At 43.4% G+C, this 16,182-nt stretch overlaps 1 protein-coding gene across 1 annotated transcript in view; it reads right to left on the minus strand.

The window, feature by feature from the left end:
* Positions 1-3,661: 3,661 nt before the first annotated feature.
* LOC141130062 (uncharacterized) overlaps positions 3,662-16,182 on the minus strand; it is a 162,696-nt gene continuing 150,175 nt past the window's right edge. Inside the window, exons 8-9 of the mRNA XM_073618034.1 lie at positions 4,909-5,105; positions 3,662-4,791 (exon numbers count right to left, since the gene is read on the minus strand). Of these exons, the coding sequence (XP_073474135.1) occupies positions 3,662-4,791; positions 4,909-5,105 (1,327 nt within the window). The remainder of the gene's footprint in view (positions 4,792-4,908; positions 5,106-16,182) is intronic.

Raw genomic sequence — 16,182 nt, forward strand, 5'->3', positions numbered from 1 at the left:
TGTAATCTCTCTGCTGCCGCAGCTGTGTGCATGGAGGGGGGAAGTTGAACTGCAGGGATGCAGGGCGGGTGCCGGGCGGTGAGAGATGATGTCATCTCTCTGCTCCCCCGCCCGCCGGCTCCCTAATTGGCCAGCAGGCAGCAGCCCGCCCACAAACACATTGAGCGGCAGCTCTCTCTCGCCTATGGAGCCGCCCGGCGGCTCCCTCACTTACGGAGCCGCCCAGCGGCTCCCTCAGTCACCGAGCCGCCCAGCGGCTCCCTCAGTCACCGAGCCTCCCAGCGGCTCATTCAGTCACGAAGCCGCCCGGCTCCTCTTTCACTCACGGAGCCGCCCGGCGGCTCTCTCACACACCCTGCTCTCACAGTCACCTGCATTTCTCGGAGGGGGCAATTGCCCCGTTGCCCCCCCCTCTGGATCTGCCCCTGCTTGTCTGTACTATTCCATGCAGTAACTTCCCTTCCCTCTCCCTCCATGTCAGCAGCCAGCCCCACCTATGTGGGTTTGTCATACCCCATACTGCATATATTATTTATTGATCTATGCATTTACTTACGTTTTTACCCTTTTTTACCCCTTTCGGGGTCATAGCCTCATTTATGTAGCCGCTCTATACCGTACATACCTCTTATTTAATTTATTTTATAGAGGTTAATAATAATAATGCAAATTCAAATTAAAATAAAATGAATTATCCATATTACACAACACATAATGATGAATGATAAAAATCAATTAACATGTATACAATCAGCGGTAATAATATTAATACATTTATTATTTATAGATCTGAGATTACAAACATTATGTAAACATTGTTATGACATCTGGCATTAGGCATTACATGATATGATTGTTGTCTTTATAGATACCTCCAACATGTATTTTGCCTATATAAAAGTCAATATCAGTCATATTATCAATTTAAAATCTTTTTACTATTTATTTGTTATTATATTTTTTTCAACATTGTCAGATTACCACTTTCTCTCAACACGGTCCAATTTCCCTACCGGTTTAACCCGTTTGGACCTGGCATCCACGGGTAATCAGCACCAGTTGGTTCACACAGGGATATATGGCTGTTAGTGATGTGTCTTCAGTGGTCCACCTTCTTGTATTAGACCAGGTGAGCTTTAGTAAGATACTCTCTGTACCTAGTCGTTTTTCATTTGTATAACAAAGTGATGTTTCTAAAATTTCTAATATTTATCATATGATATGTATTATTATATTCATGATTTTTCATATATCTTTATATAATCTAGATGAAATCTGTAATTCTTGTAGTGCCCTGATGAAGCAAAATGTGAAACATGTTGGCTGCTCCTGCATATTTACACAATTGATTTCATAGAGAAAGCTGTTCTCTACGGTCGTATTATGTAACTTTGATTGATATTTAACTGTATTATTTTTAAAAAAAGAATGATACAGCGCTGCGCTAAAAAAAACTAACTAAGGAAGCAGCCAACACACCCGTAGACTCAGGGAAAAATAACAACTAAAGATTCACAGTGTGGCGCTATTAAGTGAATACAGTATATAGAAAACTGAACATTGAATACCATCAAATAATGAAAATCTCACGAACACTTGTGACAGTGACTGGTGAAAAAATATTAAATATATGTGTTTAAATAGATTAAACATCAAAAGACAAAATCAAATATAGAGTCCATAACACCAAGAAGAAAAATCTGTGATAACAGTGTGTAAGTAGTATGCAGTTGCTTTTCTTGTACGTGCAGGAAGATCAATTAAACCCGGTAGCCTGGTAGATGAATGGACCATAAACGACCAGAGGTGCACAGAAATTTGAAAACGGTGCCAGGACCATCACCAGAAGATATGGAGGCTTACCAGAGGTAGTGGCCTGAAATAGCATATGCCAAAACAGGTCAAAAAGGCTTGATGACCAATTGGACTAGATGTATTGTCTGGTCAGATGTCATCACCGCACCAACGGAGGGAAGGGGGGGGAAGTAATAAGCACGACTTCCTCAATAATAATCACACCACCATAAGCCAAGCGAGAGATTCGTATAACATGTGAGAGATGAAAAACACTCACATAGTGTAATAACATATTAACTTGGATTTATTAAGAATAGCAATAAAAAACAAACTCACATATTTTGCAGATCAAACAAGCATGTAATATCGTGTAGCGGTAGTTGTGAGGGGTCCACCCGACATGTTTCAACTCAAAAGGTCGTCTTCTGGGGTGTGGAACCCTCTCACCCCACCGCTCTATTTATAGACAAAAATGACCCCCTACTGGAAGTGTCCGAAAACCGGAAGTGATTAGGATGACCCCATTTCCGGTCAGGGGGGCATATAGAAAAGTTCTAAAAGCCACACATCTATAGATTAGATACCAAAATCATATAAACTAGTGTGAGATCCGAACCACAAGGCTAATGTGTATTATTGTATAAATTGGCTTTGGTCCAGATGGTTAGATCCGTAACCAAGCCTCATTTTCAATCGCTCTATCCAATAGGTGGGGGCGCCTCATTACAGCTGCGCACCACACTCAGTGTTGAGCCACGTTAGAGCACAGTGGCGTGATGACATCACGCCCATAGTTAACATCCATGCGCTCCAATGGTATTATCCAAGCCTCGTTTTCGATCAGCCGTCGAGTGACGCGATGACGTCACGTGCATGATCGGATAGTGATGGCGGTGCGCTCCAGGCCTTTAACCAAGCCTCGTTCTCAACAGGATTAACTACATCCAGCACAATAACCAAAACACAGGAAGTGGATCCCAACCTCCTATTAGAGGGGCGGAAGGGACAAAAAAATGTCAGCAAAGATGGATATAGTGCTGAAATTATGGGAACTTATGGGCACCTTAAATCATATTTAAAAAATATTCTTAAAAAATCAATCAAGTTAAAACCAGTTGTTCAAAATATAAATCATAGAACAACAATACCTTAACTTATAATCTAAATAATAGATTCAGATAAAAAACCTACCGGACACTGCCAATAGGGGGCATCAGACCAATATTATGTACAACAAAGAATGGTAAAATGGCATGCACAGTATATTAGCATGAATGCAATTAGAAAGAGTCCAAAAGTACCATAACGCTACATAAAAATACCGAAGTCATCTCTTATCAAATTAGCATACATATTAAGATTAATTAAATTAAAAAAACATAGAGAGATCAAGTCTAATTCACGTCTGATTAATAAAGGAATTAATGTCCCATTCAACATTAATACCCTGCGGAAAATGGGACCCCAATTCATAAATCCAGTACGTCTCTAAACGAGAGACACCCCTAAGAGTCGACCCCCCGCCATGGGGCCGTATATTTATCTATGACAAGGAACTGAGTGCCAGCAGGGTTTCTATCATGACACTCCCTATAATGCCTCGGGACGGTGTGTTTGGTGCTACCTGCCTTGATAAGGTTAATATGCTCTGAGACACATACAGTAAAAGATCTAATAGTACGGCCCACATATTGTTTGCCACAAGGACAGGTTAGCAGGTAGACGATCCCGGTGGTAGCACATGTGCAAAATTGCTTGATTGCATATGTACGGCCAGTTACAGTAGAGGTAAAATCATGGCTCGCCCTTCTACCACAGGTATTATATTGACAGACCAAACACTTCTTGCAAGGAAAATAACCAGTCAGATTGTGAAAAAAGATGGTTTCTTTGGTGGGTCAATAACATTGGGTGCCAACTTGTTCCTAAGGGATGGAGCACCTCTAAATACCACCTTAGGAGTGTCGGGTAACAATGGTCCCAAAATTTTGTCCGTTTTTAAGACACTCCAATGGTGTTCAAAGACCTTTTTAATGTCTTTATATTGCATAGAAAAAGATGTCAAGAATGACCACTTGAATTCATCACTGGGTTGTTTAGGTTTATCCTGTAATAGTAGCTGGCGATCTACGTTGCTGGCATTCATAATCTCTCTATCAAGGTCAGACGGGTTATAGCCCTTCTCAACAAACCTATCTTTAAGTAGCCCAGCCTGAACCATATAGGTATCTTGATCAGTACAGTTCCTGCGCAACCTTAAGAACTGACTCCTGGGGACTGATTTGATCCAAGAGCCATGGTGACAGCTATCAGTCGATATATAGCCATTTTTGTCAGTGGACTTAAAATATGTACTAAAGCTGAATCTACCCTCTTTTCTATCAATGACCAGGTCCAAGAAATGGACTGAGGTGTTACTGGCCTCGAATGTCAGGGCAATGCCCCTATCGTTAGTGTTCAAGATTGTCATAAAGTCCAGCAGATCAGCATGGCTACCCGTCCATAGGAGGAGGACGTCGTCTATGTACCGAGCCCACAGCAAGAGATGTGGGTTATTCATGGCATAGACGACATCCTCCTCCCACTTAGCCATGAACAAGTTAGCCAAGCTGGGAGCAAATTTTGCTCCCATGGCCACCCCCCTATGTTGGCGGTAGTATTTGCCATTAAACCAGAAATAATTCCGTTGTGTCGCGAACTCAATTAAATCCACAATAAAATTGATCTGGGGTGTGGCCAGGGAGATATCCCTATTCAAAAAGCATTTCACCGCATCCACACCTTCACGGTGCGGGATGCAGGTGTATAGGGACGCTACGTCCGCGGTGGCCATAATGAGGTCACCAGAGTAGGGAACGTCTGTTAGTAATCTGATCACATCCTTCGTACCCTTTAGATAGGATGGCATCTTGCGTACAGAAGGCTGGAAGAAAAAATCTATGTACTTCCCGATTCTGGAAGTGACTGAGTCGATGCCACTAATTATGGGTCGACCTGGAGGGTGAAGGGAGTCCTTATGAACTTTGGGCAAATAATACATAACTGGGATACGTGGGGCAAGGGGAACTAAAAATGATCTCTCTTTTTTGTTTAGAATATAAGAGTCATAACCTTTGGTTATCAGGTTCTTCAATTCTTTCTTATACTTATGCGTTGGATTGCTTGGTAGCTCGGTATAGGTCTCTCGATCTCCTAAGATGCGATGCATTTCCTCTAGGTAATCTGTTTTGTTTAATAAGACTATGCCTCCGCCTTTATCGGCGGGGCGGATGACCAAGTTTTTATTTTCACACAGGGTTTTTAGGCCACTGTGGGTAGAGGATTGTGAAATTTGCGTTTAAGTGAAATCTTCGCTAGATCTCGTATCACTAATTCCTTAAATAAATTAATGGTGGGTGGAAGTTGCGTTGGAGGGCTGAAGAGGGAGGGATTGGATAAATCGGAATGTACCGTGCCCGGCGTTGCCGCCCTGGCTACATTCCTGGTAGGGTTCGAGATACTATATCTTTGAACATGAATTTTTCTTATGTACTTGTGAATGTCAATGAACGTATTAAATTTATTGAATCTCTGTGGGGGGGCAAATTTAAGCCCCTTGTCAAGGACACCTTTCTCTTCCTGCGTGAGAACAGTGTTGCTCAAGTTGAATACCCCCTGACACATTACGTTCTTTTTCGTTTTTCTTCTCTGGACCCTCCTCCCTCCTCTGGTCCCTCTCTTGTTTCCGGACCTCTTTTTCTGTTCGAAGGGTCCTCGCGAAAACCCCGAGTGATACGTGAGTCTGGATATGGTTGTCTATAGGGAGATGAATCGTACCCAGCACTTGGAAACGGATAAACGTTTTCATTATGGTAATCACGTAACGGGGAATATCTGTTATAGGTAGAAATTGGTAGATGTCTATAATGTGATGAGGAATTAGGGTAGTGTGGATGGTGAGGGGAGTCGTGGTAGCGAACCGGGGAATCACGATAATATGAATTCTCCCGTTCGCGATATTGGTACTCATGACCATACTGATCTCCCCTATTACCTCCTCTACCTCTGGACTGATGCCCTCTTCCCCTATGCTGGTTTCTGGGGGTATGAGCATTAGACTGTCGTCCCATGTGTGAGGGAGGACCTCCACCATATGGACGCCCTTTCTCAACAGCAGGTTTTGGACGAAACGGGGGGGGTTGCATGGGGGGGACATTAGTAGCCTCATTGAGGGCATTAGTCTCCATTGTGACCTGCGGGGTGGGCGCTGCAATGGATTTCTGCCAAAAAAACACTTTACCCGCCTTATAGTCCCCAATGTCACGGGAATATTTCTTATGTTTTTTAATTTTTTGTTCTCTGTCTTCCTTTACAAGATGCGCTTGCAAATTGGAAGACAGAGTGTTATATTCAACAGAATTTTTATGAGCGAATAGTTTATCTTTCAATTCCCTTATTTCTTGATCTAAAACAGAAAGGCGGATGCGCTTCCTATTAATAAGGAAATCGAGGAACTTAATCCCAGCATCGTTAAAGTATTTGAACCAGGAATCAAGTTCGACCTCCCCCTGTTGGGGTTGAACGTCCCATCTAAGGCTGCGTGGGATCATGCCTTCCGTGACATATTGTTCTAGGAAGGCTAGATCCCATTGCAGATGGAGTTCTGAAACCATAACGTTCTTTAGCCTCATAAATAGTCCTCCAATTTCTGTGTCATTGGTGGAAGCAACAAATACACCTTCAGTATTGACTACCCGAGATGCACGATATTCGAAAACGTCCATATTGAAGTGGAATAAATGCGCTGCCGCTATATTAAGTGTCTAAACCATAAACAGATATTTAAAAAAAGAATGATACAGCGCTGCGCTAAAAAAAACTAACTAAGGAAGCAGCCAACACACCCGTAGACTCAGGGAAAAATAACAACTAAAGATTCACAGTGTGGCGCTATTAAGTGAATACAGTATATAGAAAACTGAACATTGAATACCATCAAATAATGAAAATCTCACGTGAACACTTGTGACAGTGACTGGTGAAAAAATATTATATATATGTGTTTAAATAGATTAAACATCAAAAGACAAAATCAAATATAGAGTCCATAACACCAAGAAGAAAAATCTGTGATAACAGTGTGTAAGTAGTATGCAGTTGCTTTTCTTGTACGTGCAGGAAGATCAATTAAACCCGGTAGCCTGGTAGATGAATGGACCATAAACGACCAGAGGTGCACAGAAATTTGAAAACGGTGCCAGGACCATCACCAGAAGATATGGAGGCTTACCAGAGGTAGTGGCCTGAAATAGCATATGCCAAAACAGGTCAAAAAGGCTTGATGACCAATTGGTCTAGATGTATTGTCTGGTCAGATGTCATCACCGCACCAACAGAGGGAAGGGGGGGAAGTAATCAGCACGACTTCCTCAATAATAATCACACCACCATAAGCCAAGCGAGAGATTCGTATAACATGTGAGAGATGAAAAACACTCACATAGTGTAATAACGTATTAACTTGGATTTATTAAAAATAGCAATAAAAAACAAACTCACATATTTTGCAGATCAAACAAGCATGTAATATCGTGTAGCGGTAGTTGTGAGGGGTCCACCCGACATGTTTCAACTCAAAAGGTCATCTTCTGGGGTGTGGAACCCTCTCACCCCACCGCTCTATTTATAGACAAAAATGACCCCCTACTGGAAGTGTCCGAAAACCGGAAGTGATTAGGATGACCCCATTTCCGGTCAGGGGGGCATATAGAAAAGTTCTAAAAGCCACACATCTATAGATTAGATACCAAAATCATATAAACTAGTGTGAGATCCGAACCACAAGGCTAATGTCTATTATTGTATAAATTGGCTTTGGTCCGGATGGTTAGATCCGTAACCAAGCCTCATTTTCAATCGCTCTATCCAATAGGTGGGGGCGCCTCATTACAGCTGCGCTCCACACTCAGTGTTGAGCCACGTTAGAGCACGGTGGCGTGATGACATCACGCCCATAGTTAACATCCATGCGCTCCAATGGTATTATCCAAGTCTCGTTTTCGATCAGCCGTCGAGTGACGCGATGACGTCACGTGCATGATCGGATAGTGATGGCGGTGCGCTCCAGGCCTTTAACCAAGCCTCGTTCTCAACAGGATTAACTACATCCAGCACAATAACCAAAACACAGGAAGTGGATCCCAACCTCCTATTAGAGGGGCGGAAGGGACAAAAAAATGTCAGCAAAGATGGATATAGTGCTGAAATTATGGGAACTTATGGGCACCTTAAATCATATTTAAAAAATATTCTTAAAAAATCAATCAAGTTAAAACCAGTTGTTCAAAATATAAATCATAGAACAACAATACCTTAACTTATAATCTAAATAATAGATTCAGATAAAAAACCTACCGGACACTGCCAATAGGGGGCATCAGACCAATATTATGTACAACAAAGAATGGTAAAATGGCATGCACAGTATATTAGCATGAATGCAATTAGAAAGAGTCCAAAAGTACCATAACGCTACATAAAAATACCGAAGTCATCTCTTATCAAATTAGCATACATATTAAGATTAATTAAATTAAAAAAAATAGAGAGATCAAGTCTAATTCACGCCTGATTAATAAAGGAATTAATGTCCCATTCAACATTAATACCCAGCGGAAAATGGGACCCCAATTCATAAATCCAGTACGTCTCTAAACGAGAGACACCCCTAAGAGTCGACCCCCCCCCGCCATGGGGCCGTATATTTATCTATGACAAGGAACTGAGTGCCAGCAGGGTTTCTATCATGACACTCCCTATAATGCCTCGGGACGGTGTGTTTGGTGCTACCTGCCTTGATAAGGTTAATATGCTCTGAGACACGTACAGTAAAAGATCTAATAGTACGGCCCACATATTGTTTGCCATGAGGACAGGTTAGCAGGTAGACGATCCCGGTGGTAGCACATGTGCAAAATTGCTTGATTGCATATGTACGGCCAGTTACAGTAGAGGTAAAATCATGGCTCGCCCTTCTACCACAGGTATTATATTGACAGACCAAACACTTCTTGCAAGGAAAATAACCAGTCAGATTGTGAAAAAAAGATGGTTTCTTTGGTGGGTCAATAACATTGGGTGCCAACTTGTTCCTAAGGGATGGAGCACCTCTAAATACCACCTTCTTTTTTTAAATATCTGTTTATGGTTTAGACACTTAATATAGCGGCAGCGCATTTATTCCACTTCAATATGGACGTTTTCGAATATCGTGCATCTCGGGTAGTCAATACCGAAGGTGTATTTGTTGCTTCCACCAATGACACAGAAATTGGAGGACTATTTATGAGGCTAAAGAACGTTATGGTTTCAGAACTCCATCTGCAATGGGATCTAGCCTTCCTAGAACAATATGTCACGGAAGGCATGATCCCACGCAGTCTTAGATGGGACGTTCAACCCCAACAGGGGGAGGTCGAACTTGATTCCTGGTTCAAATACTTTAACGATGCTGGGATTAAGTTCCTCGATTTCCTTATTAATAGGAAGCGCATCCGCCTTTCTGTTTTAGATCAAGAAATAAGGGAATTGAAAGATAAACTATTCGCTCATAAAAATTCTGTTGAATATAACACTCTGTCTTCCAATTTGCAAGCGCATCTTGTAAAGGAAGACAGAGAACAAAAAATTAAAAAACATAAGAAATATTCCCGTGACATTGGGGACTATAAGGCGGGTAAAGTGTTTGGTTGGCAGAAATCCATCGCAGCGCCCACCCCGCAGGTCACAATGGAGACTAATGCCCTCAATGAGGCTACTAGTGTCCCCCCCATGCAACATCCCCCGTTTCGTCCAAAACCTGCTGTTGAGAAAGGGCGTCCATATGGTGGAGGTCCTCCCTCACACATGGGACGACAGTCTAATGCTCATACCCCCAGAAACCAGCATAGGGGAAGAGGGCATCAGTCCAGAGGTAGAGGAGGTAATAGGGGAGATCAGTATGGTCATGAGTACCAATATCGCGAACGGGAGAATTCATATTATCGTGATTCCCCGGTTCGCTACCACGACTCCCCTCACCATCCACACTACCCTAATTCCTCATCACATTATAGACATCTACCAATTTCTACCTATAACAGATATTCCCCGTTACATGATTACCATAATGAAAACGTTTATCCGTTTCCAAGTGCTGGGTACGATTCATCTCCCTATAGACAACCATATCCAGACTCACGTATCACTCAGGGTTTTCGCGAGGACCCTTCGAACAGAAAAAGAGGTCCGGAAACAAGAGAGGGACCAGAGGAGGGAGGAGGGTCCAGAGAAGAAAAACGAAAAAGAACGTAATGTGTCAGGGGGTATTCAACTTGAGCAACACTGTTCTCACGCAGGAAGAGAAAGGTGTCCTTGACAAGGGGCTTAAATTTGCCCCCCCACAGAGATTCAATAAATTTAATACGTTCATTGACATTCACAAGTACATAAGAAAAATTCATGTTCAAAGATATAGTATCTCGAACCCTACCAGGAATGTAGCCAGGGCGGCAACGTCGGGCACGGTACATTCCGATTTATCCAATCCCTCCCTCTTCAGCCCTCCAACGCAACTTCCACCCACCATTAATTTATTTAAGGAATTAGTGATACGAGATCTAGCGAAGATTCCACTTAAACGTAAATTTCACAATCCTCTACCCACAGTGGGCCTAAAAACCCTGTGTGAAAATAAAAACTTGGTCATCCACCCCGCCGATAAAGGCGGAGGCATAGTCTTATTAAACAAAACAGATTACCTAGAGGAAATGCATCGCATCTTAGGAGATCGAGAGACCTATACCGAGCTACCAAGCAATCCAACGCATAAGTATAAGAAAGAATTGAAGAACCTGATAACCAAAGGTTATGACTCTTATATTCTAAACAAAAAAGAGAGATCATTTTTAGTTCCCCTTGCCCCACGTATCCCAGTTATGTATTATTTGCCCAAAGTTCATAAGGACTCCCTTCACCCTCCAGGTCGACCCATAATTAGTGGCATCGACTCAGTCACTTCCAGAATCGGGAAGTACATAGATTTTTTCCTCCAGCCTTCTGTACGCAAGATGCCATCCTATCTAAAGGATACGAAGGATGTGATCAGATTACTAACAGACGTTCCCTACTCTGGTGACCTCATTATGGCCACCGCGGACGTAGCGTCCCTATACACCTGCATCCCGCACCGTGAAGGTGTGGATGCGGTGAAATGCTTTTTGAATAGGGATATCTCCCTGGCCACACCCCAGATCAATTTTATTGTGGATTTAATTGAGTTCGCGACACAACGGAATTATTTCTGGTTTAATGGCAAATACTACCGCCAACATAGGGGGGTGGCCATGGGAGCAAAATTTGCTCCCAGCTTGGCTAACTTGTTCATGGCTAAGTGGGAGGAGGATGTCATCTATGCCATAAATAACCCACATCTCTTGCTGTGGGCTCGGTACATAGACGACGTCCTTCTCCTATGGACGGGTAGCCATGCTGATCTGCTGGACTTTATGACAATCTTGAACACTAACGATAGGGGCATTGCCCTGACATTCGAGGCCGGTAACACCTCAGTCCATTTCTTGGACCTGGTCATTGATAGAAAAGAGGGTAGATTCAGCTTTAGTACATATTTTAAGTCCACTAACAGAAATGGCTATATATCGACTGATAGCTGTCACCATGGCTCTTGGATCAAATCAGTCCCCAGGAGTCAGTTCTTAAGGTTGCGCAGGAACTGTACTGATCAAGATACCTATATGGTTCAGGCTGGGCTACTTAAAGATAGGTTTGTTGAGAAGGGCTATAACCCGTCTGACCTTGATAGAGAGATTATGAATGCCAGCAACGTAGATCGCCAGCTACTATTACAGGATAAACCTAAACAACCCAGTGATGAATTCAAGTGGTCATTCTTGACATCTTTTTCTATGCAATATAAAGACATTAAAAAGGTCTTTGAACACCATTGGAGTGTCTTAAAAATGAACAAAAGTTTGGGACCATTGTTACCCGACACTCCTAAGGTGGTATTTAGAGGTGCTCCATCCCTTAGGAACAAGTTGGCACCCAATGATATTGACCCACCAAAGAAACCATCTTTTTTTCACAATCTGACTGGTTATTTTCCTTGCAAGAAGTGTTTGGTCTGTCAATATAATACCTGTGGTAGAAGGGCGAGCCATGATTTTACCTCTACTGTAACTGGCCGTACATATGCAATCAAGCAATTTTGCACATGTGCTACCACCGGGATCGTCTACCTGCTAACCTGTCCTTGTGGCAAACAATATGTGGGCCGTACTATTAGATCTTTTACTGTACGTGTCTCAGAGCATATTAACCTTATCAAGGCAGGTAGCACCAAACACACCGTCCCGAGGCATTATAGGGAGTGTCATGATAGAAACCCTGCTGGCACTCAGTTCCTTGTCATAGATAAATATACGGCCCCATGGCGGGGGGGGTCGACTCTTAGGGGTGTCTCTCGTTTAGAGACGTACTGGATTTATGAATTGGGGTCCCATTTTCCGCAGGGTATTAACCACTTGCCGACCGCCGCACGACTATATACGTCGGCAGAATGGCACGGGCAGGCAAAAGGACTTACATGTACGTCCTTGCCTGCCCGCGGGTGGGGGGTCCGATCGGACCCCCCCCGGTGCCAGCGGCGGTCGGCAAATCTCCCCCGGCGATCGGAGGTGAGGGGGAGGCCATCCATTCGTGGCCCCCCCCTCGCGATCGCTCTCAGCCAATGGGATCATTTCCCTGCCTCTGTATTGTACACAGAGGCAGAGGAAATGATGTCATCTCTCCTCGGCTCGGTATTTTCCGTTCCGGGCCGAGGAGAGAAGACTGAAATGTGAGTGCACAACACACACACACACAGTAGAACATGCCAGGCACACAAAACACCCCGATCCCCCCCCCGATCGCCCCCCGATCCCCCCCCAATCACCCCCCCCCCCTGTCACAAACTGACACCAGCAGGTTTTTTTTTTTTTTTTTCTGATTACTGTATTGGTGTCAGTTTGTGACATTTACAGTGTTAGGACAGTTAGTATTACCCCCCTTTAGGTCTAGGGTACCCCCCTAACCCCCCCTAATAAAGTTTTAACCCCTTGATCACCCCCTGTCACCAGTGTCGCTAAGCGATCATTTTTCTGATCGCTGTATTAGTGTCGCTGGTGACGCTAGTTAGTGAGGTAAATATTTAGGTTCGCCGTCAGCGTTTTATAGCGACAGGGACCCCCATATACTACCTAATAAATGTTTTAACCCCTTGATTGCCCCCTAGTTAACCCTTTCACCACTGATCACCGTATAACTGTTACGGGTGACGCTGGTTAGTTTGTTTATTTTTTATAGTGTCAGGGCACCCGCCGAATAAAGATTTAGCCCCCTGATCGCCCGGCGGTGATATGCGTCGCCCCAGGCAGCGTCAGATTAGCGCCAGTAACGCTAACACCCACGCACGCAGCATACGCCTCCCTTAGTGGTATAGTATCTGTACGGATCAATATCTGATCTGATCAGATCTATACTAGCGTCCCCAGCAGTTTAGGGTTCCCAAAAACACAGTGTTAGCGGGATCAGCCCAGATACCTGCTAGCACCTGCGTTTTGCCCCTCCGCCCGGCTCGGCCCAGCCCACCCAAGTGCAGTATCGATCGATCACGGTCACTTACAAAACACTAAACGCATAACTGCAGCGTTCGCAGAGTCAGGCCTGATCCCTGTGATCGCTAACAGTTTTTTTGGTAGCGTTTTGGTGAAATGGCAAGCACCAGCCCCAGGCAGCGTCAGGTTAGTGCCAGTAGCGCTAACACCCACGCACGCACCGTACACCTCCCTTAGTGGTATAGTATCTGAACGCATCAATATCTGATCCGATCAGATCTATACTAGCGTCCCCAACAGTTTAGGATTCCCAAAAACGCAGTGTTAGCGGGATCAGCCCAGATACCTGCTAGCACCTGCGTTTTGCCCCTCCGCCCGTCCCAGCCCAGCCCACCCAAGTGCAGTATCGATCGATCACTGTCACTTACAAAACACTAAACGCATAACTGCAGCGTTCGCAGAGTCAGGCCTGATCCCTGCGATCGTTAACAGTTTTTTTGGTAGCGTTTTGGTGAACTGGCAAGCGCCAGCGGCCTAGTACACCCCGGTCATAGTCAAACCAGCACTGCAGTAACACTTGGTGACGTGGCGAGTCCCATAAGTGCAGTTCAAGCTGGTGAGGTGGCAAGCACAAGTAGTGTCCCGCTGCCACAAAGAAGACAAACACAGGCCCGTCGTGCCCATAATGCCCTTCCTGCTGCATTCGCCAATCCTAATTGGGAACCCACCGCTTCTGCAGCGCCCGTACTTCCCCCATTCACATCCCCAACCAAATGCAGTCGGCTGCATGAGAGGCATTTTCTTTATGTCCTCCCGAGTACCCCTACCCAACGAACCCTCCCAAAAAAGATGTCGTGTCTGCAGTAAGCGCGGATATAAGCGTGACACCCGCTATTATTGTCCCTCCTGTCCTGACAATCCTGGTCTTTGCATTGGTGAATGTTTTGAATGCTACCATTCACTAGCTGAGTATTAGCGTAGGGTACAGCATTGCACAGACTAGGACACACTTTCACAGGGTCTCCCAAGATGCCATCGCATTTTGAGAGACCCGAACCTGGAACCGGTTACCGTTATAAAAGTTACAGTTACAAAAAAAGTGTAAAAAAAAAAAAAAAAAAACACAAACAAAAATATAAAATAAAAAGTAATAGTTGTCGTTTTATTGTTCTCTCTCTATTCTCTCTCTCTCTATTCTCTCTATTGTTCTGCTCTTTTTTACTGTATTCTATTCTGCAATGTTTTATTGTTATTATGTTTTATCATGTTTGCTTTTCAGGTATGCAATTTTTTATACTTTACCATTTACTGTGCTTTATTGTTAGCCATATTTTTGTCTTCAGGTACAGCATTCACGACTTTGAGTGGTTATACCAAAATGATGCTTGCAGGTTTAGGTATCATCTTGGTATCATTCTTTTCAGCCAGCGGTCGGCTTTCATGTAAAAGCAATCCTAGCGGCTAATTAGCCTCTAGACTGCTTTTACAAGCAGTGGGAGAGAATGCCCCCCCCCCCCCATCGTCTTCCGTGTTTTTCTCTGGCTCTCCTGTCTCAACAGGGAACCTGAGAATGCAGCCGGTGATTCAGCCAGCTGACCATAGAGCTGATCAGAGACCAGAGTGGCTCCAAACATCTCTATGGCCTAAGAAACCGGAAGCTACGAGCATTTTATGACTTAGATTTCGCCGGATGTAAATAGCGCCATTGGGAAATTGGGGAAGCATTTTATCACACCGATCTTGGTGTGGTCAGATGCTTTGAGGGCAGAGGAGAAATCTAGGGTCTAATAGACCCCAATTTTTTCAAAAAAGAGTACCTGTCACTACCTATTGCTATCATAGGGGATATTTACATTCCCTGAGATAACAGTAAAAATGATTAAAAAAAAAAAAATGAAAGGAACAGTTTTAAAATAAGATAAAAAAGCAAAAAAATAATAAAGAAAAAAAAAAAAAAAAAAAAAAAAAGCACCCCTGTCCCCCCTGCTCTCGCGCTAAGGCGAACGCAAGCGTCGGTCTGGCGTCAAATGTAAACAGCAATTGCACCATGCATGTGAGGTATCACCGCGACGGTTAGATCGAGGGCAGTAATTTTAGCAGTAGACCTCCTCTGTAAATCTAAAGTGGTAACCTGTAAAGGCTTTTAAAGGCTTTTAAAAATGTATTTATTTTGTTGCCACTGCACGTTTGTGCGCAATTGTAAAGCATGTCATGTTTGGTATCCATGTACTCGGCCTAAGATCATCTTTTTTATTTCATCAAACATTTGGGCAATATAGTGTGTTTTAGTGCATTAAAATGTAAAAAAGTGTGTTTTTTCCCCAAAAAATGCGTTTGAAAAATCGCTGCGCAAATACTGTGTGAAAAAAAAAAATTAAACACCCACCATTTTAATCTGTAGGGCATTTGCTTTAAAAAAATATATAATGTGTGGGGGTTCAAAGTAATTTTCTTGCAAAAAAAAATAATTTTTTCATGTAATCAAAAAGTGTCAGAAAGGGCATTGTCTTCAAGTGGTTAGAAGAGTGGGTGATGTGTGACATAAGCTTCTAAATGTTGTGCATAAAATGCCAGGACAGTTCAAACCCCCCCCAAATGACCCCATTTTGGAAAGTAGACACCCCAAGCTATTTGCTGAGAGGCATGTCGAGTCCATGGAATATTTTATATTGTGACACAAGTTGCGGGAAAGAGACAAATTTTTTTTTTTTTTTTTTTTTTTTGCACAAAGTTGTCACTAAATTATATATTG

Source organism: Aquarana catesbeiana, linkage group LG02 (assembly GCF_042186555.1).
Source record: "Aquarana catesbeiana isolate 2022-GZ linkage group LG02, ASM4218655v1, whole genome shotgun sequence".
In the NCBI taxonomy this organism is placed as follows: domain Eukaryota; kingdom Metazoa; phylum Chordata; class Amphibia; order Anura; family Ranidae; genus Aquarana; species Aquarana catesbeiana.